Here is a 26,565-nt window from a genome sequence, read left to right on the forward strand (position 1 = left end):
GTAACCCTTACATTATTAAATATATGCTCTTCCTTGTGTCTGTTCCAATGACAAACCAGGCGAGATCCTTCAAAGTGCAAAAAAAAAAAAAAAAAGAAAAAGAAAACCTTCAGAGAGTTTCTTAAATAATCATAAAAATATATTACTTATTCTGATGCAGATTTTTTACAAAAAAAAGCAACTCTCTTAATATAAATGCAAATAATTCAACATCTTATTTATACATAACAGCCTCGTGAGATACTGCTCATTTCAAAAATGTTCTTTTCCTCACATTCTTGTTACATATGCCCTCTTGTTTTTTTAAAAAAAATATCTACCAGATATAACAATTTAGGACATCTCATATAAGGACCTGCCCTAGTTCCTAGATGATGGTATTGTCTTGTGTAGTGACATCCAGGCATCAGGTTCTACATTTCTCAGGATTCCCAATTCACTGGCTATTGCCATGAGAATCACAATAATAGCTGAAATAAAAACTCTTTTGCAAATTATATGTATCTCCAGTTAGATGAAGATGGAAAGAAGGCAAGGAAAATCTCTTGGATGCCATTAAGACTCAAATGGAACAACTCCAAAACGCATTTCACAATTAGCCTTGGAGTACCTGAGTATGTACATTTGAAGTCCTCAATATATTTCCCCCATTTTCTTTTTTGACTTTAATGAAACCCATTCTCATTCAGTCTAGGGGGGGCAGCAGTTGTGCAATACTTTGGTAAGTTTCAAGAACGAAAAGATGAGAAGGTCTGGCTAAGATTCCTCAATTCAAAGCTGCCGAAATTACAGTTAACAAACATTCACAATGTGAAAAGCTTCAAGTCTGGAGGCCTGGCTGGAAAAGTCAGTAATTCCCAGAACAATTTTTTGCCAGTTCACTTGACCTACAAAGAAAGATTTAAGAATTTTCTGAGAAACCGGAGGTCATAGACGGGAAGAGCACACCTGATCCTGAGAACCTGTTCTCTCAGTCCTTCTGTTGAAGAGTTTATGGAGCAAAGGAGGCCACATGCAAAGGTGTTTTATTCTGGTCCAGAAGCTACAGCATGAACGCTTCACGGCAGAAGAAGAAAAATAAAAGATGATGGGGTCCAAGCAGGCATTGAAGGTGCTGAGAAGCAAGACTTTGATCCGCCAGTCGGGACTTTCCCACTCAATATAACCTACCACGTGGGAGATGTTGTAGGGTGTAAAACAGATGATAAAGATTGCTAACGTGGCTGCCACCAACCCCACTGCTCGTTGCTTTTTGCTCCTGCAGATGTGTGGTGAAGAGATCACTATCCTTATAAAGCCAAAATAGCAAAAGCAGGTGATCAGGAATGGCACCAGGAAAAGTACAATGCTGAGCTCCAGGCGAACAGGGAGCAGGACCTGGAGTTGCTTGTCTGTGAAATTGTCATAGCAGACATTAAAGGAGGGCACACTTGGATGGGAATAGTTGTCCCGGTTGAACTCGGTGATATAGACAATGCTGCAGTGGCCAAAAGAGCAGATCCAAATGCTCAGGCTGGCAATTAGGGCATAGACTGAATGACGCTTCAGCTTGTAATGGATGGGATAAGCTACGCCCAGGTAGCGTTCCACGCTTACCGCCGTGAGGAAGAGTGTGCTAGTATAAATGGTGCTGAAGTAGACAAGACCACTCAGGGGGCACAGAAAATTGGGAAAGGCCCAGCGGCCAGCGATCTGCTCCGCCATCTTGAAGAGGAGGAAGACCAGGAAGCAGAGATCAGAAATGGTCAGGTTGAGGAGAAGGATGCAGTTGGGCGTGGCCTTGACTCTAATCTTCTGGATGAAAGCGTACAGGGCCAACAGATTGGTGGGAAAGCCAATTAGGACAGTGAGCATGTAAACGGTAATGTAGGTATTCCGGGTTTCAGTGTTGGAGGCCATGCTGGAAGATTTCCACCTGTGGGGAGAAGAAAGACATAAGACATAATTCTATCGATCCAGCAAGAGAGGAAGAAGGTGGGGGGGGCGGAAATCTCGGCTCCCGTATATATATATATTCCTCACAAACTTTTTCTTTTGAAAACATGGAAAGATGTGGCATTGTCAAAAAGGTAAAATATTTAGCTATGAGGAAAAGCTTAGAACTTTGCCTGGACGGCCTGGACTGATGGGGTTTTTTTAAATGGATTTTAATTGATTTTAGGGATTTTATGTGTAACTTTACACCGGAGTTTTTGTTTTATTTTTCTGTTTTATTATTGTGAGCCGCCCTGAGTCCTCTCGGAGAAAGGGCGGCATATAAATCTAAACAAACAAACAAACAAACAAACAAACAAACAAACAAACAAATAAATAAATAAATAAATAAATAAATAAATAAATAAATATAACTGTAATGGTGAACCTTTTTTTAAAAATTTGATTTATATGCCGCCCTTCTCCGGAGACTCAGGGCGGCTTACAGTGCGTTAAGCAATAGCCTTCATTCTTTTGTATATTTTATACAAAGTCAGCTTATTGCCCCCACAAACTGGGTCCTCAATTTACCTACCTTAGAAAGGATGGAAGGCTGAGTCAACCTTGAGCCTGGCGAGATTTGAACTTGCAGTAATTGCAGGCAGCTGGTGTTAAATTACAGTGCCTTGTCTGCAGAGCTATCCAGGCTCCTTTTTGGCACCAAGTGCCGAAAAGGTTGTGCGGAAACATCATGCGCGCACTCATTGGGGCTGTGCTCCGGAAAAACTGAACTTCCGGGTCCTAGCATGCATGCCCATCCGACAATCAAGTGGCTGGCATGCATGCGCAGTCTGGTTTTTGTCACTGCCGCGCACGCAAAGGTATCACACTCCGGAAAAGCCGAACTTCTGGGTTCTGGCGCGCATGTGGCCCCCAACAATCAGCATGCGCACACTGGTTTTCGGCACTGCCGTGTGTGTGAAGGACAGCTGTTCATTAAGTGCGCGCATGCACGCCAGAAACCCGGAAGACAAACAGGGAAGGCCATGCGTGCCGGGCGACATGGCTTCACATGCCACTTTGGCCATACATGCCATAGGTTTGCCATCACGGGCTTAGAAATGATTAATCTAGAGCAAATACTTTCTTCCAGGTGAGTTCTCCTTGCCAGTCAATAGTTGTTGATCAACCACTGATTCCAAGAAGGAGCTTTGGAAATAAAGATCTAGAAGCCATCCACCTGAAGAGGGTGGTACTTTTAGGAAGACACTGGACAGCCACTTGTCTGTAATGGTGTAGGGTTTCCTACTTGAGCAGGAAATCCTACACCAGTTGGACTAGAAGACCTCCAACTCGACTAGAAGACTTCCAACTACACTATTCTGTTATTATCTGTTACATTCCTATCAGATTGTACTAGTTCACAATCTTGGACCATCTGACTATACTGTTCAGCCCTCAGTCCTGTACTTCTCTCCTCTTCCTCGTGTTTCTTTGCTTACTGCCTCCAAGGACACACCAGAACAACTAGACACAAGAACAGTTTCTTCCCAAACGCCATCACTCTGCTAAACAAATAATTCCCTCAACACGGTCAAACTATTCACTAAGTCTGTATTACTATTACTATTAATCTTCTCACCGTTCCTATCACCCATCTCCTCCCACTTATGACTGCATGACTGTAACTTTGTTGCTTGTATCCTTACAATTCATACTGATATTGTTTCCTAGTATGATTTGATTGCTTATTTGTACCCTATGACTATCACTAAGTGTTGTATCTTATGATTCGTAATGAATGTATCTTGTCTTTTTATGTATACTGAGAGCATATACACCAAGACAAATTCCTTGTGTGTCCAATCACACTTGGCCAATAAAGAATTCTATTCTATTCTATTCTATTCTATTCTATTCTATTCTATTCTATTCTATTCTATTCTATTCTATTCTATTTGCTTTGAGCCTTGGTTAACCTGGGACCTCTGCTTTTTTAGACCTGCTCTTGTTATTTGTCAACTCGAGCAAACGTTTGAATTAAATGCATTGCATGGTTGTTTTCTTCCTCACGGGGGTGCAACAGCACCGGTTAAACCGAAGACTGTAGCCGATTGGTTTCTCCTTTCATCTACCAAATCTGCTACTCTCCTTCAACCTACCTTTTCTGAATGCTCCTTTGTAAGCAGGCAAGACAGACAGAGCTTTGAACATTGGCTGGGACTTGGAGAGTGTTCTGATTATATCCTCATTTTCAGCACTGTATTATCATCTTCATTACAGTCCTATTATTGCAGAACACACAAATTCTACAAAGATGCTTTGGCCTGAGCAAACATGGAGACGTTTGTCCCTTGAACAAATATCCACACCAGTTTGTTCAATTCCCAGGGTCTATTGTGGACTCATGGAAAATTGCAAAACTCGGTCTGTTTCTCTCTTCTCTGGCCTTTCCGAATACATCCTTTCTATACCTCGTCTAGCATTTTGGTTCCCTTGAATTGTTTTTCGTTATACAGTACTTCCACCTTTCTCTTTCTGCTTTTTGGAGTGAGAGCAAGGAGGCTAAAATGTTATTTATACAGCTGTTTTTTATATTTAATCTACCTCGCCGTTGTCCAGCTTTGTAGCCTATAATGGGTGACAAATATCCTTCTACCTCAATATTCATAATTTATAACAAGCAGAATTTTCCTCTGTAATTTTGGGAAAGACGGTAGAAAAACGGGGAAGCTTTCAAATGAAGAGAAAAAATATTAAATGATAAAAGGTGGAGGTATTTTTCCCTTATTTCTCCTTCCTTTTTTTTTTTCTTTTCCTTTTCACTTTGTAGATTACTTTCTCCAAATAAGAGCTGGACAAAGAGAGCTGCTTCAAATTTCCCTTCCCTGTCTGAAGGCAAAGACAGGGAACGGGTTATTTGTGCACATTTCTCCCTAGGAAGGATAAATTTATAATAGCTTCTTGAGGCCTTCATGAAAAATGCTCTCTGGGATAGGAGTCTCCAACCTTGTCAACTTTAAGACTTGTGGACTTCAAGTCCCAGAATTCCTCAGCCAGCTGGCTGAGGAATTCTGGGAGTTGAAGTCCACAAGTCTTAAAGTTGACAAGGTTGGAGACCTCAGCTCTGGGAAGAGTTCGAGGATTTTAATGAAAGCAGGGAAGGGCAGGCTACAGACTTTAGAAGAAATGACACGGAACATTGGGACTTTCTCATCCGATCTTTGGCAACGTCGTCAGCAAAGAAGTCCAAGAACAAAACTTTCCACGACCCATAAAAAAAATATCGAAAATTATCTTCACTTTTGAAAGGAGAAACCTGAAAGCAACTGCTCCTTCACCAAATGGAATTAGAAGTAATAGGAGGAAAGAGTAATCAACATCATCCACACGACCACTCAAAAAACACTACACATACATTTTTGGTACAATCTCATCTCATCCAAAAGAGGTTAGGTTTTACTTCCCTTCGCTACAATACAGAAGTCACAGGGGTGACTGCATGCAAACTAATTTATGCACCATCTAATATTAGGTTTATTAATCATTATTAATGATTAATAATTAATTGGTTATATTGTAGGAAGTTAGCACCCACCCTTCTCCTAGGAAAATGAGATATTTTAGGAAATATTAAAAGGGCAAAATATTTTCCCTAAAAGGGAGGCAGAAATTTACTCCCACACCCACCTTTATCAATGGGCCATTAAGGCCTGGGCCAGTCTATTCTACGTAATAAAGATCTGCCTCCTTCAGGCAGAGCCACAGTAGGAATTGCCCAAAGCACCTTCATTACATCATCACCCAGCAAGGCTCAACCGAGCCTGAGACTCAGGACAGCCTACAGAGTTGCTCCCCATGGGAGTCTGACAACCAATCAGAATACAAGCTCAAATTCAAAAGCCCAACAAAGGGCATAAAATCCAGGCATCTCTGCCCTTTTCTGCCCAGGGCTTCAAGGCATATGATCCTCTTAATCAATAAATCTTCATTCCAAGCAACTTCCATGAATCCAGTGTCTTTTTCCCCACTTGGAACTGAATCCAAAAGGATGTTTCTTCCAACAATATTATTAATGTTAATGTTACCAATAATATAATATTAATATTAATTAATATAATATTAATTATAATTAATATAATAATAATAAGTTTATGCACAGGAGAAAAAAAATTGTGTGTCCAATCACACTTGGCCAGTAAATCTATTCTGTTCTGTTCTGTTCTAATTAAATAAGTAATGCTCATTTATTAAGTTTATATCCTGCTGTTATTATAGATAAATCAAGATATCATGCATAACTCCTTTCTGCTATTATGGAGACTTTGCTGATTTCCTGGCTGTGACAAATGAAGCAAAAAAAAAAGTATATCTGTAATCTCAACATATGTTTATAACGTATTAGGTTTTGTATTTTGTATTTTTAATCTCTTGTGGTTTTTATCAAAATGTGATGGGAATGTGTCATAGGATAAATAAATCCCTTTCCCTATTTTCGCAAAGGTAGAGAGAGAATGACCGGCCCAAAGTCACCCAGATTTAAAAGGGAGAAATAGGATGTCTCAGACTTGCTAAAAAATAGAAAGGATGTCTGCAAAGGGATGGTGAGAATTTATAACATTGCACCCTGTTCTTCACTGTCTGTTCTTCCTTTGCCCACAGGCATGGTAATAAGCTCCATTTAGAGGTTTTATTATCTTCATCCATCTTTTCAACTTCAGCAAAGCCTCCTGAAAAATTTGACAAGATGATTATTGTCTACAAAGCATGAGGTAAAAGAACCATGTGTTTGGACAAAGCAATTTGGCTGCTGATTCTCTTATCACCGGGTCCGCATAAACCCACCTAGCTCATTTCACCTTACGCCCTGGATGGTAATTATATTCTGCGGTGGCGCAGTGGTTAGAATGCAGTACTGCAGGCTACTTTTGCTGACTGCCGGCTGCCTGCAATTTGGCAGTTCGAATTTCACCAGGCTCAAGGTTGACTCGGCCTTCCATCCTTCCCAGGTGGGTAAAATGAGGACCCAAAATTGTTGGGGGCAATAGGCTGAGTCTGTAAACTGCTTAGAGAGGGCTGTAAAGCACTGTGAAACTGTATAAAAATCTAAGTGCTATTGCTATCGCTGCCATATTCTCTGTTTCCTTAATTTCCATGCACTTCGTGGGTTTGAATTGCTGACATGCGGCTGTTTCTGGGAAGCATCAAGAAGCCTGGATGATTTAGGTCAGGGGTCGGCAACTCACAGCTCTGGAGCCACATGTGGCTCTTTCATCCCTTTGGTGCAGCTCCCTGTCATCAGTCAGCTCCACAATTGATAGGGCTTTCAGTTAGGACAGGTAGAGGAAAAAGGACGCCATACTAGGAGGAGACTCTATGGTGGGCCAGGGGGGAAGGGGAGAAAAGGGAACAGGACTTCCAGTTGGCAGAGGAAAAAGGATGCCGTGCTAGGAGGAGACTCTATGGTAGGGGAAACTAGACTTCCGATCAACTCCAGAATTGAATGGGGCGGGGGGGGGGCTTCTGGTTAAGACGTTTGTGGCTCTTTGAGTGCTTAAGGTTGCCAACCTCTGATTTAGGTAAAGAAGGTAGCCCAGTGTTGCAGAAATGGCCACAAGGTTACTAGCTCATCTTAGATGCCATCTCCTTGGACATTACGTGGGTTAGCCTACCCAAATTATCCGCATGTATAAATACTGGCTTATCTTAAATTCCAACTTCAAACCTCCAAACCTGCCCGAACCGGCTGAATCCCACCACTGGATGACACTGGAGAGAAAATATACCAGGCAAGGGGGAAAAAATGGGCAGGGAAGCTGCTCATTCTCCAATGTTTCTGCTCGATCTTATACTCCTTAAGAAAAAGGAGGAGGATCTGAGACCAAGCTAAGGGAACAAAGAACGATTTGCCATAAGAGAATATTATTTGGCAAGAAGTCTTTTGGAGCATAGACAACTGTTCATCTCACAATTGTTTGCTTTGGGAATAGAAAGCCAGTATCCTGCTGATTTGCTTGTGTTGTTTCTCCCTGTCTTTATCTATTTGCATTGTGATAACAGGGAGGAAGTTTGCAATGGCTGCTTCTAACGAGTGGAAAAGAACTACATCTAAGAGTCCGCCTCTCCTAAACTAGACATCTCATTTCTATAGGTTGTCTTCTCTTTAGATCATTTTAGAGCAGGGGTGTTAAACTCAAGGCCCAGGGGCCGGATCCGGCCCACAGGGTGCTTAGATCTGGCCCATGGGGCTTCTGCCAACAAAAACAGAGCTCAGGAGGGCTGCAGGAGGCCCTCCCGAGCTCCGTTTTCACTAGCAGAGAGTTGCATGAGACCGTCGCAGCCGAAAACACAGCTCGGCACCTGTTTTCACTGGCAGAGTGCTCGGGCCACCACAGGCACCCCCGACAGGAGTGATGTTGAGCTGGCCACGCCTACCCTGGCCATGCCCACCTGGTCCCTGAGGTCAAACACAACCCTGATGCAGCCCTCAATAAAATCAAGTTTGACACCCCTGTTTTAGAAACAACTTAAAACAAGCCTCCTCCCAAGGATACCAGAATTATAGCTCTGCTTGTGATAACAATAAGCCAGGTGTTTATTTTGGCACCAGACACACAACCCCATACAAAACCTAGGCTAGAGAATATGTGGCCTGCTGTTCTTTTTCAGAGCAGGCTACACATTCATACAACAACTCTCCATAACTACTCAAACATAAGTCGTAGTAAGACTGATTCCCAAATGAATGGGTATAGAATTTACATTTTTATCTAATAGCAATTGCACTTAGACTTATATACCGCTTCACAGTGCTTTTTCAGCCCTCTCTAAGTGGTTTACAGAGTCAGCGTATTGCCCCCAACAATCTGGGTCCTCATTTTGCCCACCTCGGAAGGATGGAAGGCTGAGTCAACCTTGAGCCTGGTGAGATTCGAACTGCCAAATTGCAGGCAGCCGGCAGTCAGCAGAAGTAGCCTGCAGTACTGCACTCTAACCACTGAGCCACTGTGCCACCACCCAGTGGTTAGAATGCTATGTTTATATAGCTTTTAGGAAAAGCTGCTCATGTTCGCTTTGGATAGTGAGATGGGCAGCAGATAAATTTAATAAATACAATAAATGACATAAACCATTTTTATAGCAACAGCAAACTTCTATACCGCTTCACAGTACTTTATAGCACTTTCTAAACAGTTTACAGAGTCAGCATATTGCCCTCAACAATCTGAGTCCTCATTTTATGAACCTCGAAAGCATGGAAGGCTGAACTGGCCAGGATCGAACTCCTGGCGGTGTGCAGAGTTAGCCTGCAATACTGCATTCTAGCCACTGCACCACCATGGCTCATGCTTTTATGTCCAAATTCAGTCATAAAAAGACAGGGTATTTTGATCACAGATTGTACTGGAAATGCATACCACTGATTTTTTTTCTTCTTCTTTATTTTCCACTAACACTACCCTTGCTTCTGTTAATCTTTGTTTTTTTTTAATTAGCTCCTTTAAATATCAAGAGTTTATTAAAAATGTATGCCTCATTTCTACTGCCATGTAAAATTCCCTCAAATGTCACCTCTGGGCCTTGGATCAGGGCCAGAAGAGTTGCAGCTAGGTTACTGGTCCAAAAAAGCAATGACTTATCTATTGATACAGGCTATCAGACAGACACTCTTAATAACTGCCTAGCAAAGAGCAGTATCACCTAATAGGGATTATCCCATGTTATCAAATGCGGCTAATGAAATGACAGGGATGTGTGTTGTTTAGAGTCCTGTCACTAATGCTTAGCTTTTCAAATGGCTGCTCGATTCTCTCCAAGCCACAATATTTGGGAGCAGACAGAAGAGGGGAAAATGGCAATTTGTAATAAGGGTTTTCGGCCATCTCTGGGAATTCAAAAATTCGTGGAATTTTTCTCAGACAAGACAATTTTTTTTTTGAGAAGTATTGCCTTTTGATCTGGAAAAAATTCATATTTGTCATGTCATAAGTTAATCTATTGAGCTTAAATGGACTCGAGAGGATGGTAGAGGACAGGAAGGCCTGAAGGAACGTTGTCCGTGGGGTCGTGATGGGTCGGACGCGACTTTGCAACTAACAACAACAACAAAGTTCATCTATTCTCTTCCTTCATAAATAAAGTTGTTAAAAGTGCATGGCAAGCTTGAAAGCGAGTGAAAGTATATTTACCAAACTTAATAAGTAAATTTGTTGAATAGAATGGAGTGGAGTGGAGTGGAGTGGAGTGGAGTGGAGTGGAGTGGAGTGGAGTGGAGTGGAGTGGAGTAGAGTAGAGTAGAGTAGAGTAGAGTAGAGTAGAGTAGAGTAGAGTAGAGTAGAGTAGAACAGAACAGAACAGAACAGAACAGAATAGAATAGAATAGAATAGAATATAGGTGGCTCAGTGCCTAAGATACTGAGATTGTCAATCAGAAAGGTTGGCAGTTCGGTGGTTCGAAACCCTAGTACAGGTCTCCTACATGAGCAGGGGGTTGGACTAGATGATCTCCAAGGTCTCTTCCAAATCTGTTACTGTTATTTAAGGGCGCCTGTTTAGAACGGTCATATAGTTGCTTGCCCAATTACCATTTTATGTTTTTATATCATGCGTTTCTACGTAGTACGTTCCTTTTCTTCCAGGACAGGACCGTGGCAAGGAAACAAATTACCAAAATGCAAATGTTTGCCAGATGTTTGATTACCAGTATTGGCGTTTGACTTTTGAATAGCACAATTTGCTTTCTTGCTCAAAAAAAAACAATGGGTCATCCACATAGATAAGGTCAGAACAGAAAGAAAATTGGATGCTATTGAAATTAAACTGAATTCATCACCCACAGTTAGTACAAACTATTACACATTTATTTCCAACTAAACATTAAAGGTAGTCCTCGACTTACAACCACAGTTCAGCCCAACATTTCAGTTGCTACGTGAAACATTCGTTAAGTGAATTTTATCCCATTTAACCACTTTCTTGCCACAGTTGTTAAATTAGTAACCCAGCTGTTAAGTGACTCTGGCTTCCCCATTGATTTTGCTTGTCAGAAGGTTGGCCAAAGGTGATCTCATGACCCCGGGACATTGCAACCGTCATAAATATGAACCAGTTGCCAAGCATCCGAATTTTGATCGCGTGTTCTTGGGGATGCTGCAACGGTCTTAAGTGTGAAAAATGGTCATATTTTTTTTTAAAGGTGTTTTAAGTTCCGACAGTCTCTAAATGAACTGTTATAAGTCAGGGACTACCTGTACAATTTTAGTGTCAGGCCTGGAAGCCATCTTTTGCATTGGATCTGCCACATTTGCTACTCTGGGAAACTGGGAGGGGGAACTGTATGGAGCAAGGGTGATATATAGTCAAAATAACATTCCTTTCTCAGAGAGTCAAGGACATCTTGCCCTGCACCTGGAGGGCTGGAACTGGGAGGCATCTCCAGTTGGGACGCTGCTTGATTGGACCATGTGATGGGGGGGGAGAGAGAGAGGTAGCTAGTATGTTGAATTAACCCCCTGTGTTACTCTCGTTGCAAGACACGAACTTCTGATCGAGGAGGTGGGGCAGCATGTCAGGCCTGGAAGCCATCTTTTTCATTGGATCTTCAGACCTGCCACATTTACTACTGTGGGAAACTGGGAGGGGGGATTGACATTTAGAAGTGTTCTGATGTTCATTCCTAAAGTTTAGAAAGAGCACAAAATGTGATCTGAGATTTGTTGCATGGAATCTCTTTAAAGAATGTCAGGGGAATGTTTCGTGCCTGGCATAACCAGTTATTCCCTCTGCTGGTTCTCTGTTATTCTTACTCGGAATCAACATCTCTTTATTCAAATCACCAGATGTTGTGGCCCGTCAGCGGCCTGTGCGGCAGCACACCAGATGAACTAATGAAAATCATTGCCATACTTCACTAAACTTCTCATGAGTGTCTGTTAACAGAACAGGCAAGCCATCCACAAGAACGAGTCTACCAGATTTCCAAATTAGGCACTGAGCTACATGTCACATTTCCTCCTATACAGTAGTGGCCAAAATTGTGGAAATGTTTTGGGAAAAGTGTATTTTCTAAAACTAGCTAATAACCCCACTTTTTTGGGGGGGGGAGTAGTACCATAAAATTATATATCAATGGAAAGATAATTTAATCAAGAATGTAATGCAATAACGTTTATGAAGGATTTGCTATTAGAATAGCAGTTACAGTATAAAGAAGAAAAGTGAAACACGTAGAAAAAATGAGATATACCAAAATTATTACCATAGAAAAAACAAGATATACAAAAATGATCACCATGAATTACGGCCTTACAACGTCTTCCATGGAGTGAACCAAGTCTTTGAGTTCTGCAGCTGTTCTAATGTGAAACCAAGATTGAATGATGGCTTCTATTAACTGGGTTTTATTGCTGGGTCGCTTCTGACTAACCAGTTTCTTTAGTCGACTCCATAGATTTTCAATTGGGTTAAGGTCTGGGCTATTCCCAGGCCATTCCAGCAGTGGAATAGGATTATCTTGAAACTCCAAAAACAAAAGTGGTGTTATTAGCTATCAAACGTCAAAAATACACTTTGCCCAAAAGGTTTCCACAATTTTGGCCTCTACTGTAACTTCGCAGGGGAACCCCACCATAATATCAAGTAGAGAAGAGCTGTCAACTCGGAAGCTGGCCTGACTGAAGCCATCTTGGAGGCTTCAGTGTTGCCACAATGGTGCTGAGGGATAGGGAGGGAGGGGAATAGAGATAGCTGGGGTTTTGTTGCCAAAACAAAATAGTTTTCCCCTGGGAACCAAGGACATTCCCACAGGTGGCTGAAAAGAGGAGGAGTGAAGTTTCCGCGCAACCAGACAGCAGCTTGATTGGACCATGTGACTGATTGTTTGGGAAAGAGGGAAAAACTTTTACTTTTAATTAGGTGAGAACCGTGGGAACCTTTAGAGTCGGTCTTCACCAGTCTGTGCCAATACGATATGTCCAATAAACCTGCTTGCCTCGGAGTTCTCTTTGCTATGGATCAGGGGTGGGTTCTACTTACCTTTACTACCAGTTCGCAAAGGGGCCGTGCACATGCGTAGAAGCTTCTGCACATGCGCAGAAGCATTTTGATGATGTCAGGGTGGGTGGGCAGAACTTCCCTCCACTTTTACTACCAGTTCTATAGAACCTGTCCAAACTGGGGGCAACCCACCACTGCTATGGATGTAATACTTGGAACCTTGACAGGGGCATTCTCCATTTGCATAACATTTTAATTGATTAATTGATTTTAATTGATCCAGGAGCCTGGATAGCTCAACAGACAGAGCACTGTAATTTAACACCAGCTGTCTGCAATTAAAGTAAGATCCAATCTCGCCAGGCTCAAGGTTGACTCAGCTTTCCATCCTTTCTAAGGTAGGTAAATTGAGGACCCAGTTTGTGAGGGCAATAAGCTGACTTTGTATAAATATACAAAAGTATGAAGGCTATTGCTTAACGCACTATAAGCAGCCCTGAGTCTCCAGAGAAGGGCGGCATATAAATCAAAAAAAAAAAAAAAAAACAGTGATGACAAATGGAGACAGAATATTTGGGACTAGACCATACAGAAAGGTAGCAATTAATTAACACACTACACGTCTACTCCGTGAAGTTACCATTAGCTCCAGAAGAAGAGAAGCTTCAACAGCTCAAACTCCCAGTTATCAGAAGCAGGAAACAAAAATTAGGGATCGGAGCCAGTGGTGGGTTACCCCCGGTTCGCACCGGTTCTATAGAACCGGTAGTAAAACCAGTGGGAGGCTCCGCCCACCGACCCCAACGTCATCAAAACGCTTCTGCGCATGCGAAGAAGAGCATGCAAGCAAGCGAAACGAGCGTGCGCGGCCCCGCTACAAACTGGTAGTAAACAGAGGTAGAACCCACCCCTGATCGGAGCACAGATGTAAGACCATCCTATACTATCCTTGTTATAAAATGGTAAACTGTTTCCTACTTTTCCTCTCTTTGCATGTGATATTGTAGCTATCTGGAGCTTGATGTCTGAGATCAGAAAAACTTGGTGACCGCAATATAGGTGTCTGGTTATACAATAATATTTGCTATCTGGAGACATCATTTCCTTGGACACCAGCCTCAGAGCTTATTATGATCCTTCTGATGGATTACAGAAAGCCACGCATCCCACTGATGACAATGATGTCATTAGACTAATCAAATGGCAAACTGCTGCTAGCAATGGCAGTTGACCTCTGTTCTCAATAGCTGAGGAAAGGAAATTGCTTTGGATCTAATTCTATTGCATTGGTCTCTGATAAAGTGAATAATGTTATTTCTGGAGGGTGCTGGTACGTGGTGGAACTGATTCACTTCAGAGACGGCACAGCATATCCTGGGATGGATGTAGTAATTCAACCTGATGTTCTCAAGGCATAGTGGACTACATGAGCCTTGGTACTTGGTACATGAGCCTTGGTACTACAGTGGTTTAAAGCACCCTGTTATTAACACAGCTGCCTGCAATTTACTGCTGGTTCGAATCTCTCCAAGGCTCAAGGTTGACTCAGCCTTCCATCCTTTCTAAGGTAGGTTAAATGAGGACCCAGTTTGTGGGGGCAATAAGCTGACTTTGTATAAATATACAAAAGTATGAAGGCTATTGCTGAATGCACTGTAAGCCGCCCTGAGTCTCCGGAGAAGGGCGGCATATAAATCAAATTAAAAAAAAAAAAAAAAATCTCCATCATCTGCAGTCAGGATAAGAACATTTGGCTCCAGAAGTACAACTGAATACTGTCTCAACTTTCTGAAGCAAGGATCTAGACTGGGAAATGATTAGTACCTTAGCTGGGCTTTTCTGGTTTGGCAGCTTCACTTATCAGAATTTTATCAAAGCTGTATCTCATTAAGATGCCAGGGAGTGGTTCAGAGGTGGGTTTCAGCAGGTTCTGACCAGTTCTGGAGAACCGGTAGCGGAAATTTTGAGTAGTTCGGAGAACCGGTAAATACCACCTCTGACTGGCCCCGCCCCCATGTATTCTCTGCCTCCCGAGTCCCAGGTGATCGGGAGGAAATGGAGATTTTGCAGTATCCTTCCCCCTGGGGTGGGGTGGGAATGGAGATTTTGCAATATCCTTCCCCCTGGAGTGGGGTGCGAATGGATATTTTGCAGTATCCTTCCCCTGGAGTGCGGTGGGAATGAGATTTTACAGTATCCTTTCCCTGCCACGCCACACCCACCAAGCCATGCCCACAGAACCAGTAGTAAAAAAAAATTGAATCGTACCACGGGAGTGGTTATATTAATTTTTAAAAATGCCCTTTCAGTAATATGTACAGCATGTTCCTCCTTATTGTGGCAAGAGCCCCCAGCTAAACATGTCACCTATGGTAAAGTAATTTGGGCCTGGATTGTACCAAGTAAGGTTTTGTAAAAAGTAAGTTGTGTGTGACTAAATGTTCCAATTTGGAAATAAGTATATTTTATTCCAAGAAATAAACAAACCTTTCATTGAATAAATTGAGAGTTTAAATTTTGACACAGGGTTATTCAGGGGATGAAAGTATTCCCCTCGTAATATCGCAGAGCACCATTAATGCAACATTCCACCTATGCTCTATATCAAGGGTCTCCAACCTTGGCAACTTTAAGACTTGTGGACTTCAACTCCCAGAATTCTGGAAGTTCAAGTCCACAAGTCTTAAAGTTGCTAAGGTTGGAGAGCCCTGCTCTGTATGGAGGAGCAGGGAAAAGGAGAAGGAGAAGGGGAAGGGGAAGGAGAAGGAGAAGGGGAAGGAAGGAGAAGGAGAAGGAGAAGGAGAAGGAGAAGGAGAACGAGAACGAGAAGGAGAAGGAGAAGGAGAAGGGGAAGGGGAAGGGGAAGGGGAAGGAGAAGGAGAAGGGGAAGGAAGGAGAAGGAGAAGGAGAAGGAGAACGAGAAGGAGAACGAGAAGGAGAAGGAGAAGAAACAATTTTTACAGATGTATTAAACATAATAATGTGACATTTAGTTGCAATTTCAGAGGATGGAACCTTTATAAAGGAAAGAATGTGCACGCCTTGACACTGAGAAACTTCACTGGTTATTTTCTAATTCTTGGAAAATGACTGGAATTATATGCTAACTATGTGAGAGAAAAAATTAATGGCCTATTTAGAGGCTTTTTGAAGCTAATTGTGTTCTGGTTCCATGCTCCTCTCTGAGAAACCAACCAGCCAGGAGGCAAGGCAAGATGGATGGTTCTGACCTGGATGCCAAGTACATCCATTTTCTGAGTTTACACAAGACACTGAACCAAATACCAAGTGCCTGAGTTTGCATGAGATATTGAGTTTTTAGTATGGTCTTAAACAGTGGTGAAATTCAAAAATGTTTACTACCGGTTCTGTGGGCGTGGCTTGGTGGGCGTGGCTTGGTGGGCGTGGCAGGGGAAGGATACTGCAAAATCCCCATTCCCACCCCACTCTAGGGCCAGCCAGAGGTGGTATTTGCCGGTTCTCTGAACTACTCAAAATTTCCACTACCGGTTCTCCAGAACCTGTCAGAACCTGCTGGATTTCACCCCTGGTCTTAAACCATCATGTAGAACCACAAACTAACCAATGGTCTGGGTGGACCTGACCAGTAAACTCCTCAGACCTACTTCTCTTTAACCAAGCATGTTGCACAAACTTCATTTTTCGTGGCTTTTGATCCAGTTTTCCAATGGATCACCCTGTATAGTTTCCTTCCTCAACTCAGCTACAAGAACTTGGCTTTGGCGGGTCCTCTTTGTAGTCACCTCTTGGGCATCATCTTCCTCTCAGCATGCAACAGTGAGATGATGGAACATCTCCCCACATCGTGATGGAGGCTCCCATTAAGTGGGCTTTGTGCAGACTGGGGACAAAAGAGGAGGTTATGTAAATAATGGAAGTGGCAATAAGGGGGGACCTGCTAAAATCAACTCATCTATGGGATCTCCTGCAATCTACAACCAGCTCTGCTCCCCCTTTTCTTTAGATCTTCTGGAGATTCTGAGGTTCTTTGGTTTCCGCTTGATTAAAGGGAAGAAGGAATGAAAGAAAGAAACATTTCTGTCTTCTTTGTTGTATTTAATAACTTTCTTCATTTGATTATCAAATGAGCCTCTTTTCTGGTTCCGCGTAATATGCAGAACCATAAACTAACCACACTGACTGGGTTTGTATATTGCAATAGGTTAAAGTGTGTTTGTTTGGCTTGAGGCTCAGGTTGTCTTCAAAACATCCATAGTAGTTACTTGCCAACTCATCACGTTTCTCTACATAGATCAGGGGTGTCAAACTCAAAGCCTGGGGGCCGAACCCAGCCTGTGGGGTGCTTAGATCTGGCCCTCAGGGCCACCGGGGAAACAGTGAAGGACCGGCCCATGGTGCCTCTGCCAGCAAAAATGGAGCTTACGAGGGCTGCAGGAGGTCCTCCTGAGCTTCATTTTCGCTGGTTGCAGGAGGCCGTCACAGGCAAAAATGGAGCTCAGGAACCCATTTTCGCTGGCAGAGCTCTGGCAGAGCACCACAGGCACCTCCAACACGAGTGATGAGCTGGCCACTCCCACCCTGGCCACGCCCACCCTGGCCCCCCGAGGTCAAACACAACCCTGATGCGGCCCTCAATGAGATCGAGTTTGACACCTCTGACATAGATTGAGGAGCGAGCCAAAACCAAAAGAAATCTCACATTTCTCCTCAACCTGGTGTCTTCCAACGGCATTGGACTACAAGACCCATCATCCCGAGAAAGCATGGGGGTTGGGGAGAAGACTTTTTCCCAGAAAAGGGATGGTCCAAATGAAAGCAATTCTAGCCTACTTCCCATGGCATTTCACTCACAATAGTAACATTTCCCAGAACTAATTCATATTGTTGGATAATCACCAAACCACATAATTTTTTAATTGCCTGCTTTCCCCCCACCCACCCCCAGTCCCTATACTATACTGGAAATCATTAAAACTAATGACTTTGGAACATGTCATTTCTTCACTTATAATTTCTTTTCAAAATTACGCAAAGACAATGGGGGTAATTCAATTAGAGAAAAGGACCATTATGATGCATTTGATGAAAGCAAGACAGAAGAAGGAGAAGCTATAATGAATTATGTCCTATTTTGGTTGACTGATGGGAAAATCCAGATGAGTTCCTTCCTCATCCTAGAACATTAATTAAAATGAAGATCTCAATTCACTCAAATGTTTTTCTTGGAAAGATGTCAGTGGGAATTTACCCAATGGTGGGATTCACCGATTCTAACAACTGGTGTCAGTGTTCGCTTCGCGTGCTCCGGAGGCCAGAAATGGGCCTGTTTCCAGACTTCTGGTACTTCCAGTAGACCCATTTTTTGCCCTCCCCAGGCTCCAGAGGCTTTCCTGGAGCCTCCAGGAGGGTGAAAACAGCCCCCCCTGGGCACCAGAGGCCCTCTGGTGACCGGAAACAGGCCCATTTCCAGATTTCCGGTAGACCTGTTTTTCACCCTCCCAGAGCCTCCGCACGCACCCTGCACTTACCTGGCATCCAAAACGTGCCGTGTGGAGACTCCTGGGAGGAGCAGGAGGGGTGGATGGGATCAGCCAGTCCTCAGAACAACCAGTTCACCAAACCAGATTAAAATTAACATCCGGTTCACCCGAATCAGTCTGAACTGGCTGAATCCCACTCCTAAATTTACCGGACCAAGCTAAGAATTAGTAATATGCTCAGTGGTGTTTGTTTGTTTAGGACAATACCACTGGAGACAATTGTCCCAAACTGCATTCATGAAATTGGGTGAGTTTCACACCAAGTATATTTCAGGATTTAAAGTGATTGAATCAGTAAAACTAAACACAGTAGAATCCTAAAACATTGTTGGGTTTAAAAGATTTACATGACTGCTCAACGTGTAGAACAAGCTCACAATACTGGTAAAGCCCAGAAACAAGGAAATACCATACTTGTGATTTAGCATCATCAATCCACCAGGTCATACAATCCTCAGGCTCCAACTTCATCCTATCCTGTACCTGGAGGGGAAAGCTAACCCTTTATGGCACAGAACATAAAATAAAATGTTGGAATTGGAAGGGACCTTGAAAGTCATCTAGTCCAACCCCGCTTGAGCAGAAGACTGTATAACATTTCAGACAAATTTATTTATTTATTTATTTTTCAATTTATATACCGCCCTTCTCCCTAAGGACTCAGGGCGGTGCACAGCCAGAATTAAGAACATGAACTACAAATATTAAGAACAATTAAAATATATATAAATTTGGCCCAAAAATTTAAATGGTAGAGCCTTGGTAGTACAGGAGTTTAAGGCACCCTGTTATTAAGCTGGTTATTAAGACCAGCTGCCTGCAATTACTGCAGGTTCGAATCTCGCCAAGGCTCAAGGTTGACTCAGCCTTCCATCCTTTCTAAGGTAGGTAAATTGAGGACCCAGTTGTGGGGGCAATAAGCTGACTTTGTATAAATATACAAAAGGATGAAGGCTATTGCTGAGTGCATTGTAAGCCGCCCTGAGTCTTCGGAGAAGGGCGGCATATAAATCAAATTAAAAAAAAAAATCATGCATTATAAATTTCCAGGTGCTTTAGCAATCCTGGAAATGTACATTCTTTAATTCCTACAAGAAAAGAATGGACGGGAAAGGTGATAGAGTCAGCAGAGATGGCAAAATTGATTTAAAGAGAAAAAAATATGTAGTTTTGCTCCCATTTGGAAAATACTTTTGGACTTTGGACTTGAAACTGAATAAAATGAAACTCTGATTTTAGGTTTTGAGGATTAGAATGACTTTGCCATTACAGAAATTACAGAATCTCTACAGACTTAAGGTTTGCTAGACTTTACAGTGGATTAATGATTCCAAACTCTTATGAACTGGACATCTTCCACTGCAGTGTTTCTCAACCTGGAGAACTTTTAAGATGCTTGTGAAATTTTGTTTCAGTGTATGGAATTCAGCTCCCAGGATTCTCGGCAGTGATTCTTGTTGGCTGGGGAATTCTGGAAGCTGAAATCGGCCCTTTGAAAAGTGCTCAGGTTGGACAAAGCTGCGGCAAAGAATGAGCAGACCTAGCGGTATCCAAAAACTGGTGGGGAGATTCAGCCTGGGGGTTCGCAGGAGTTCGGGAGAACCTCTGGCTAAGATTCTGTGCAGTTCGGAGAACCTCCAAATCCCACTCCTGGCTGGCCCTACCCGCCCCGCCCCTCCCAGGAGTCTCCATGCGGCCTGTTTGGATGCAGGTAAGTGCAGGGCACATGGAGGCTCGAGGAGGGCGAAAAACCAGAAGTTCGGGAAAGCCAGAAACTGGCTCCAGAGGGCCTCTGGAGCCTGGGGAGGCTGTTTTCGCCCTCCCAGAGGCTCAAAGAAAGCCTCTGGAGCCTGGGGAGGGCAAACCCCACCCCCACCCCCGCCATGGTGCAGGAGACCAACATGGCCATGCCCACTCAGCAACCGGGCAGAGAACCCCTTGCTAAAAAATTTTGAAGCCCACTCCTGGATTCAGCTAGCCCCATTACCATCTTCAAGATGGCCTTGAATGAAAGCGTTACAAAAACAGACTTCCGGGACATTAGTGAAGTTAAATCGCTTAAAATTCATTAAGCGATTTAACTTCGTGGCTAAAGAAGTTAGGTCTGTTCAATTTCCAGTGGCTGTGTTTGCACAAGCAGACGATGTAAGTTAGTTCATATAAACCTTTGTGGCTTAGCATTTTTTTGCCCTCTTTGGTTTGTTTATAGTTCATTATATAGTGCCAAGAAAACAACACGGGTGTAGCCAGTAGGAAATGAGCTAAACTAGAAGCTGGCTTTAGTCTTCATCAGACAAACCAAGATTATGGGTTAATAAAGGACCAGGTTAAATGTATCATGCAAGTGCGTCCATTTGTTTACATTTGCATTCTATATAATATCCCAGCTCCTCAGTTTATAAATGCCTGTGTAAGATTACTTAGTTGCTACTTGGAAATTCTTTCTCCTTTCCCCCTCCCTCCCTTTTTTTCCCCAACCAATGTTTATATATAAAGTTGCTCTTTTAGGATTGTACCCCATGCATCAAATAAAGTGATCTGACATTTATGCAACAGTAAGACTGTTAGTCTTTCCAAAGCACCTGAAGGCCAGACAAGGAACAATGGATGGAAACTGGAGAGATTCAACCTAGAAATAAGGAGAAACTTTCTGACAGTGAGAGCAATCAACCCATGGAACAGAAGTTGCCTTCGGAAGTTGTGGGAGCTTCATCACTAGAGGCTTTCAAGAAGAGACTGGACTGCCATCTTGTCAGAAATGGTGTAGGGCCATGATGGCGAACCTATGTACGTGTGCCACAGGTGGCACGCGGAGCCATATCTGTGGGCACACGAGCATTGCCCTAGCTGAGCTCCAGCGCACATGTATGCACCAGCCAGCTGATTTTCGGGCCACTGGAAGTTGGGAAATGGGCTGTTTCCAGCCTCCGGAGGGCCTCTAAGAAGGTAGGGAAGGCCGTTTTTGCCCTCCCCAGGCTCCCAGAAAGCCTCTGGAGCCTGGGGAGGACGAAAAACAGGCCTACCGGGCCCACCATGCCATCACATGCCTAAAGGGAGCATGGGGGGAGGGGTCACGTGCGCATGCGTGGGGGGGCAGGGTGCATTGAATTATGGGTGTGGGCACACACGCGCATGACCCTCCCACACTCCCTCTGCTTTTGGCACGCGATGGCAAAAAGGTTAGCCATCACTGGTGTAGGGTCTCCTGCTTGGATGGGGGGAGGGGGCTTGGACCAGATGACCTACAAAGTTGTTTCCGACTCTGTTATTCTGTTAAAAAAGTTTCTCTTAAAGATGCCAAAAGGTGCTTACTTACGTTTTCTAAGCTTCCTTTCCCAATTAATCCCTTTTGTGTGAGAATTCTCTGGAATGGTCCATTAATCTGTAACAGTTTTGTTCCCTATGCCATCTGTCTGGTAAACTTGTAAGATTTGTTTTTCTCAGCAGGTACAGGTAGACATCCGAACTACATGGTTGTTTCTCCATCTCATATAATATATATGGGTATATGCTTAATTTTGTATGTATGTATGCATGCATGCATGCATGTACGTACATATTTATTTATTTATTTATTTTGCCGTGTTTATGTAGTGTATATTGGAGGTGGTGCCCCTATGAGAGCTGTATGCAATGAAATTTCGTTTTAATGAATGCTGATTAGTATGCATTTAAAGCAGTGGTGGGTTGCCCCCGGTTTGGACCAGTTCGCAAAAACCGGTTATAAACCGGTGGGAAGTTCCACCCACTGACCCGGACATCATCATAAGTGATCTGCGCATGCGCAGAAGAGTGCCCACGCGTGGGCACGATGCGATCTGGTGGTAAAGGTGAGTAGAAACCACCCCTGATTCAAAGTGACAATAAAGTTATTCTATGTCTACGTCTAATTTAAGCTTTCTTATGTTTCAGGATTGTGAGCAACCCATCCAGTACGGGGAAAAAAAGATGTCATCCATTTTTTTGGACCAAGCCTGGAGGAGGTCTGCATCATTTGGGGGGGAGGGAAGTTTTGTGCTGGGATGGGTTCTACACTGATTCTTGCCCATAATCCTCCACCAGCTCTGGATGTTAAGCCACTGACTAAATATCTTGCAACTACTCCAAGAATAGATAGCATTTTGTTCAGGACATCATGGAAAAATAGCTCGCCATCTAGGGTTACCTCCCTCACCTTTTCTTCACATGACCAGGGCCAGGTAAAGTCCAGACCCCGCACCATTCCCAAAACATTCTTACGTGGGACTCTTCAAAGTGGGGGCCATCTGTGAGCTGATAGGAATTAAAAGCACCCAACCCACATCCATTTGACACAAGTGTCATTTTCCAGTGACACTTGGTCCAAAGACCAAATTATATATTAATGAGGAGGTGATAAGCTGTCTGGGAAAGCCCACAGGAAATCATCCAAACCATAAAAAAGCGAAAGTTAGAATATTTCGGACATGTGATGCAACAACCAGAAAAATATGCCATACTTCACTTAATCCTCCAAGGAAAGATTGAAGGCAAATGAGGTCCAGGCAGAAGAAGAATATCATGGCTTCAAAATCTAAAGGACAGGTTTGGACAAAACTCAACCGCACTTTTTTGTGTGGCTGTTGATAAAAATAGGATCGCCAACATGATCGCCAATGTCCGATGACGGATAGGGCACAAGAAGAAGAAGAAGAAATATATTACACCAGGAAAGCAATTTTCCCCAGCTCTTCTGTCTTCCAAAGCCCAAACCAATTTTCCTCAACCCCATTCTTGCTGATGTTTTGGGACTGATGTTCCCAGAATCCCCTGCCAACTTGGCCAATTTCTGGCTTGAAATTCTGGGAACTGTATTCTCAGTCTATCAGACTGGGAATGTCCACTTACTTATTCTATGTTTCCTGGCTATAGAATGGGATAAATGATAAACAGTCATTGTTGTGTCTTAGTATTAAGCAGGAACAAAACAAATGAATCCAAGATACAATTTGTATGAGTCTGAACTATTTCATTGGTGTTTGACAAGGTCAACAGCAAAAAAAAAAAAAAAATCCAAAGGAAGGCAGTTGCTTTTTACAGTAAAATAGCTCCACCCAATAATTATGAAAACAAAGTTCACCGTTTAATATTTACCTATGAGTTCCTTCTTCAGGCCATGTCCATTATGTGCAGCCAGAAGATATTTCCTGCCCTCCAGGTTGAAAAATATGGGGCGTTGCAGTTGCATGGGGGAGCAGAGACTGCCACCGTTGATACACATCAGAATGGATGCATGTGTGAATCCATACTGGCAGCAAAGATACCTGGTTAGCACCTGCCTGCAATTCCTTTTACATATTTTTTTTCCAACTTGTGCCCAACACTATTTGCAAAAAGCAGTGGGGTTTGGGGGGGGATAGAAGAGGAGAGGAGAGGAGAGGAGAGGAGAGGAGAGGAGAGGAGAGGAGAGGAGAGAAGAGAAGAGAAGAGAAGAGAAGAGAAGAGAAGAGAAGGGAAGGGAAGGGAAGGGAAGGGAAGGGAAGGGAAGGGAAGAGAAGAGAAGAGAAGAGAGGAGAAGAGAAGAGAAGAGAAGAGAAGAGAAGAGAAGAGAAGAGAAGAGAAGAGAAGAGAAGAGAATTCTTTATTGGCCAAGAGTGATTGGACACACAAGGAATTTGTCTTGGTGCATATGCTCTCAGAGTACATAAAAGAAAAGATACATTTGTACAACACTTAATGATAGTCATAGGGGAACAGTCTGACAAAAATGGAAAGCCATAATGAGAAGATTATTTCAGAAGTATCCTAGATCAGTGATATTCTGGTCTGATGACATCCTTTAATAAGGAGGAACATTTTCAATACAAAATATTGATAGTAATAAGGGACACCGCTTATCTTAGGGTTATCTAGCCCAGACTCAAACATCTCCCCAAAACTCATTGTGAATCCCAAGATACCCTTCATTAGGGATCTACTTTGCACAGCTGGGAACTGTCACCTCAAGTCTCTCCTCTAATCTCCAATGCTTGAGATCCTTCTCTCTTTAATCTCTCCCTTCCTTCCTCCCTTTCCTTCTCTTTACCTCAGCCTCATCCTACCTGGCAAGGCTGTTGTGAGGATGATTTCTTTGCCTTGTAAACCATCTCGGATATTCTTTGAAGATTGTTTATAAGCAGTGAATGGATACCCACATCAACAAATCGCTGGGACATCGGGTTCGTTTAAAGCCTCCAAATCAAGACAGCCACCGAATGTATTTATTCATTTTATTTATTTTTAAAATTTTTATACCACCCCCTCTCCCGAAGGACTCGGGCGGTGAACAGCCAAAATTAAAAAACATACAATATAAACATTAAAATATTATAAAAACAAAAATAAATTTATATTGGCTTCCCCCCAATTTAAAACCCCATTGATTTTATGGAATCAATGAATCCATAAAAAATTCAGCCCAATCTCAATAGTTGTTTTTTTTTTCCCCACCCTTCGAGAGCTGGGTCCTAGGTTCCCAACCTTCCTTCCCAACCCGGTACGTCTGAGCCTTCCAACACGTGTCGACAAAGCATCCTCTAAGCGGGGCGCACTTACCTCTCTAGACTGGAAGTGATGGGGGGTCTTTTGAAAGGAAGGGAAATCACCAAGGGGGCAAACAGGCTGCTTCGCCCCCGGTTCTTCGGGGAAGATCAGCGTTCTTGCCAACCTGGGGTCCTTTGGCGGCTAGGGGCGCCCTGAAATCTCATTCTCCTCCGGGACGGACAGCGCCAGGATCGATGGACTCGCCCGCCTGAAAGGGATTCAGGAGTCGCGGTCCCTTCGCAGTCTTAGGGCGGGGCTAGGAAAGGAGTGGGCGGGGCTCGAAGGGAGACAGGCTAGATAAATTCAAGGGTAAGGGGTTTTCCCCCCGTTTTGCTTCATTGCATTGCGCCAGGTGCCCTTCCTGCCTTCGTGCAGCAGGTTTCTGCTTACACAGAAGTAATCTTCTGGGTGGTAAGGTGTAGGGTTAGGGCTTGGCTTCCCAGGAACCGGGTGCCTCCTGGAAGGCAAGCGGGAGTTCCCCGCGAGTTAGCAAACAAGGGGTGGGCGTGGGGTGGACTGTGTGTCCGAGCGCGTGTGGGGGGTGGGAGGCGCAAGCAGGCATTCGGGTTCAGGAGAGGGAGAAAAAAACAAAAAAAAACGAGGAACGTGGTATGATTCAGCGCTTCACAATTCACCGTGGGAGACTTTCCCCCTTGCAGCCTGGGGGGGGGGGGACGACAAAAGGATCCCTGTTGAATTTCCGCCTGCCGTGCAGTCGAGCAGAAGCCATTCACCGACCCAGAGTAATTCACCACCTTTGTAAAGATGCCACTGCCACCTTTGAGATTTTTTGGTGGGGGGGGTTGCCATCTGTCAGAAATGGTGTAGGGCAATGGTTGTCAACCTTCCTAATGCCGCGACCCTTTAATACAGTTCCTGATGTTGTGGTGACCCCCAACCATAAAATTATTCCTAAAACCATTGAAAATATGTGTTTTCCGATGGTCTTAGGCAACCCCGGTGAAAGGGTCGTTCAACCCCCAAAGGGGTACCGACCCACAGGTTGAGAACCACTGGTGTAGGGTTTCCTGCTTTGGGGTGGGTGGGGTTGGATTAGATGACCTTTTGTTGTTAGTTGCAAAGTCGTGTCTGACCCATCGCGACCCCATGGACAACTTCCTCCAGGCCTTCCTGTCCTCGACCATCCTCTGGAGTCCATTTAAGCTCACACCTACTGCTTCAGTGACTCCATCCAGCCACCTCGTTCTCTGCCGTCCCCTTCTTCTTTTGCCCTCAGTCTTTCCCAGCATTAGGCTCTTCTCCAGGGAGTCCTTCCTTCTCATTAGGTGGCCAAAGCATTTGAGTTTCATCTTCAGGATCTGGCCTTCTAAAGAGCAGTCAGGGTTGATCTCCTCTAGGACTGACCGGTTGGATTGCCTTGCAGTCCAAGGGACTTGCAGGAGTCTTCTTCAGCACCAGAGTTCAAAGGCCTCAATTCTTTGGCATTCAGCCTTTCTTATGATCCAACAATGATGACCATACAAGTATAATAGATGCTTGTATAAATATACTTGTATAAAATATAAAAAACCAGGGGTGAAATCCAGCAGGTTCTGACAGGTTCTGGAGAACCGGTAGCAGAAATTTTGAGTAG

General features: G+C 43.5%; 1 protein-coding gene across 1 annotated transcript; it reads right to left on the reverse strand.

Annotated features, from left to right (window-relative positions):
- Positions 1 to 297: 297 nt before the first annotated feature.
- Positions 298 to 25,075, reverse strand: LOC117669263 (free fatty acid receptor 3-like). Its single transcript, XM_034423565.3, has 2 exons — positions 24,984 to 25,075; positions 298 to 1,915 (listed from the first exon to the last, which is right to left on the reverse strand). Exon 2 carries the CDS (start codon positions 1,897 to 1,899, stop codon positions 928 to 930), a length of 972 nt encoding a protein of 323 aa, XP_034279456.1. The 5' UTR covers positions 1,900 to 1,915; positions 24,984 to 25,075; the 3' UTR covers positions 298 to 927.
- Between the last annotated feature and the right edge of the window lie 1,490 nt (positions 25,076 to 26,565).

The sequence above is a fragment of the Pantherophis guttatus genome, chromosome 10 (assembly GCF_059756535.1).
Source record: "Pantherophis guttatus breed Tessera chromosome 10, ASM5975653v1, whole genome shotgun sequence".
Taxonomy (NCBI): domain Eukaryota; kingdom Metazoa; phylum Chordata; class Lepidosauria; order Squamata; family Colubridae; genus Pantherophis; species Pantherophis guttatus.